At 37.2% G+C, this 3,326-nt stretch overlaps 1 protein-coding gene across 1 annotated transcript in view; it reads right to left on the bottom strand.

The window, feature by feature from the left end:
* Positions 1–3,326, bottom strand: part of DNAH5 (dynein, axonemal, heavy chain 5) — a 134,886-nt gene that overhangs the window by 3,266 nt on the left and 128,294 nt on the right. The window contains 2 exon segments of the mRNA XM_009324988.1: positions 471–623; positions 2,008–2,220. Of these exon segments, the coding sequence (XP_009323263.1) occupies positions 471–623; positions 2,008–2,220 (366 nt within the window).

The raw sequence follows: 3,326 nt of genomic DNA on the forward strand, positions 1-3,326 counted from the left end.
AAAGAGAGACTGAATCAGCTACTGAACTGGAGAAGTGTAATTTAAGACTAATTCTGAATAGCTGTTCTGGCAAGTCTTCAACCAGGTAAGTACTGAACACAGACCAAAAGGGAGGAAAAAAGGAAAATAAATTCACGGGCTTAACACCTCTTCTCAGGGATATCTCAATGGTACCATGAGACATTACTTCTCCAGTCTACCTTAATAATGTTGTAAGGTGGCCCCCACATATATGGGGCTCGGATCAAAGTAGGAAATATATTTTAACACATTAGCGGTTGATGTACTGAAAAAGTACGTGCAGAGGAAGAACACTTCACTCAGGAAATGTTAAGACAGTTATACAGTCACATATCTTCCCTGCTAGCAAGATGGAGCCATGTGTGTAACTCAGCCTTCATCACACAATATATATTTTTTTTAAAAGTATATCAAAGAATAAGCAGAGTGAGACTTTAAACACAATTTACCTGCCTCACTGCAGTTAAAAATCCTTGAGGATTAAAAAACCCTGTCATCCAGAAGCAGTTCGGTCGGCTTTCAAAAATCCAATTGTAAAATTGGTGGTTTCTTTCTAGAAGCTCAGTAAACCAGAAACCAAGTGTACTGGAAGCCCAAGATGCCTAAAAATAGTGAACAGCGTGTTCATTTTTAAATTTTATTCAGCAGTTTTAAAACATCATAGTCATGTCAAGAAAATGTAATTCCTCACAAGGTAGTAAACAACATAATATAGGTAAAGCATATTTAAATCTCCTTTTTCATATCTTAACTTTTAATGTGATAGATAGATGTTGCATCCCACTGAAACCTGAAGCAAATTCTTGCTCTGTTCAAATTCATGCCTACCATTCCATTTAGACATGCTTAATGCTTCCTGTGGTAATTGTCCATTTTATTACTTTTTTGTAAAATTAGATAGCTGTGTCAACTAGGAAGAAATATTGTCTACATGTCTTTCTAAAGCCAAGGTCAATGCATCAAGATAACAGGATTTCTGCCAAAACTATTCTGCTTTTTCTGAAAAAAGCTAAGGAAAATTGAGCTTGGACTACATGAAGATTTATGATGGTTTTTCTCTTTGAATTGTTGTATCGTACTTGTCCTGTGAAGCATATGCTTTCGTCTAGGTTTTGTACCAAGAAAACACTTTATCAATAAGAACAAAACAAGCAAACAACACCACCAGAAAACCCTCCCCTTTTTTCTTTCCGTCAGTTTCCATAAATAGCTCTAGTTGTCCCTGAAAACCATTTCTATGGGGAGAGGCTGAGAGAGCTGGAATTGTTTCGCCTGGAGAAGAGAAGGCTCAGAGGAGATACTGTCAGTGTTTATACCTCATGCATGGAGAATGGAAGAAGATGGAGCCAGATCCTTGTCAGTGATAGGAGAAGAGGCAATGGGCACAAGGCAAAATGTGGAAAATTCCATTTAAACTTAAGGGGTTTTTTGGTTGGTTGGTGGTTGTTTGGTTGTTTTTTTACTGTGAGGGTGATCAAAGACTGGAACAGGTTGCCCAGAGAGGTTGCGGACTCTTGTTTCTGGAGAGCCCTGGGAAACCTGCTCTAATTGACCCTGCTTTCAGAAGTGGGGTTAAACTAGACTATCTCCCGAGGTCCCTTCCACCCTCTACTATTCTGTGATTCTACAACTACAAGTCTTAATCTCAAAGAATAGCAACAGTGTAGTCCACTAGTGTGGATGCTAATTTTTAAAATCCATCATCACATTTTAAATTATCTCTTCTCTCTAGCTTTTCATCCTGCCAATATGCAATAGGCTGTCAAAATGGGAAATACCTGCATCTCCCACATTCATTTCTATTTTTATAAATGAAAGACTGCTTGTTTTGACTGTGTTTGTTTTAGCCCAAAATCTACTCCAGCACTTGCACAGTCTTGGTTAACACTTGTGTTTGAAAAAAGTATTTACTGTATGTCTAGCAGTTTAATCTAGCTCTACAGAAATATTTTTTTTTCCCCTACAAAACAAGTGATGTACACCTACTTTTTTCCAGCTAGCAGGAATCCTTCCATCATACATGCAGTCTAAAGCATCCCTCAGATTTTCACTCATAACAATTGTCCCATCAATGGCAAGTTTTAGATCAGTCAGAGTGCTTCTCACTAAGGAGATAACTCTCTGCATTTGTTCGACCTCCTGTCGCAAAAATATGTTCATAGGCTGAAAAGGTCCCATGTTCTTCAGTTTTTCTTTTACCTGTAGGTAGAAAACCAAAGATCCTTCAACAGAAATAAAAAACAAAGGTAGCTTTATGTCAAGGTTAGGTCCCAATACAATTTTTAAGACATAATACTTTTATTTAGGAAGTTAAATGGTCAGTTTGGCATCTTCTTTGAATCCTCTGCAAGACAGAAACACAGGATTTGTTCCAAGAGAAATGTATGATGCTGAGACTGGCTATGTTTTTAGCCTAACTCATGATTTAGTCTGTATATCATTCTACAAGCTAACGTCATTTAAACACCATGTAGGCCATACCCCATTTCAAGGATTTCAGCTTTAATTCCAACAGAGAGTTCCCAAGGTTCACTTTGCACAAACCAGTCAAGAGTGATTGACCCAGCCACTTTGCCTCAGCATAGCAGCGCTTTTATCAGCAATGCCTGGGAACTATCACAATGCCAGGCAGACTTGTATTCTAATAAAATTTGCTGATATTTTTTTAATCACAAGTGTAAAGTTAACAAATTAAACAACAACTGTATGGACATAACTAGAAATTTTGTAGTCCTACTGGGAGAGAGGTGAAAAAATTATATATACCATGTATTGAATCCTAGACAGGGTAACAGCCCTGTTCTTAGTAATATGCATAACCTTTCTAAGTTTATCAGTATTTTGCTACACAAAAAGGAATTTAAATAGTTTTCACCATGTGAAAAAGTTTAGTGCTCCACATTCGTTTTCATTAATACAAACTAAATTTCAATTTGTCATTTCTGATCAGAGCTGATCTGCCCAAAAAGAGCTCTGTAAACCTAATAGGGCTAACTGTACCTATACAATGACACTATGTAATATACGTCTTTATTAAGCCACATATCTATTCCTGGCGATGTGAAGTAGAATTTGAAGAGAGTTGGACTAAAAGCTGCCAGGAGATTTAGCCTATCACTAAAGCAGTTGAGAAACTCAACAAACTGCAATCCCTTGCAGATCTCAGACATCTGGTTCAGCCTTTTAGAAAGTCATAAAGCTCAGACTTCTAAAAAGACAGTAGGTCAGAAACTTCAGCTACTGCAAACTTTTGGAAGACTGCTAGATAATAGCAGTCTCATTTATTCTTCTCTTTTATTTGATGT

This window comes from Pygoscelis adeliae, unplaced genomic scaffold, assembly GCF_000699105.1.
Source record: "Pygoscelis adeliae isolate BGI_AS28 unplaced genomic scaffold, ASM69910v1 Scaffold86, whole genome shotgun sequence".
Taxonomy (NCBI): domain Eukaryota; kingdom Metazoa; phylum Chordata; class Aves; order Sphenisciformes; family Spheniscidae; genus Pygoscelis; species Pygoscelis adeliae.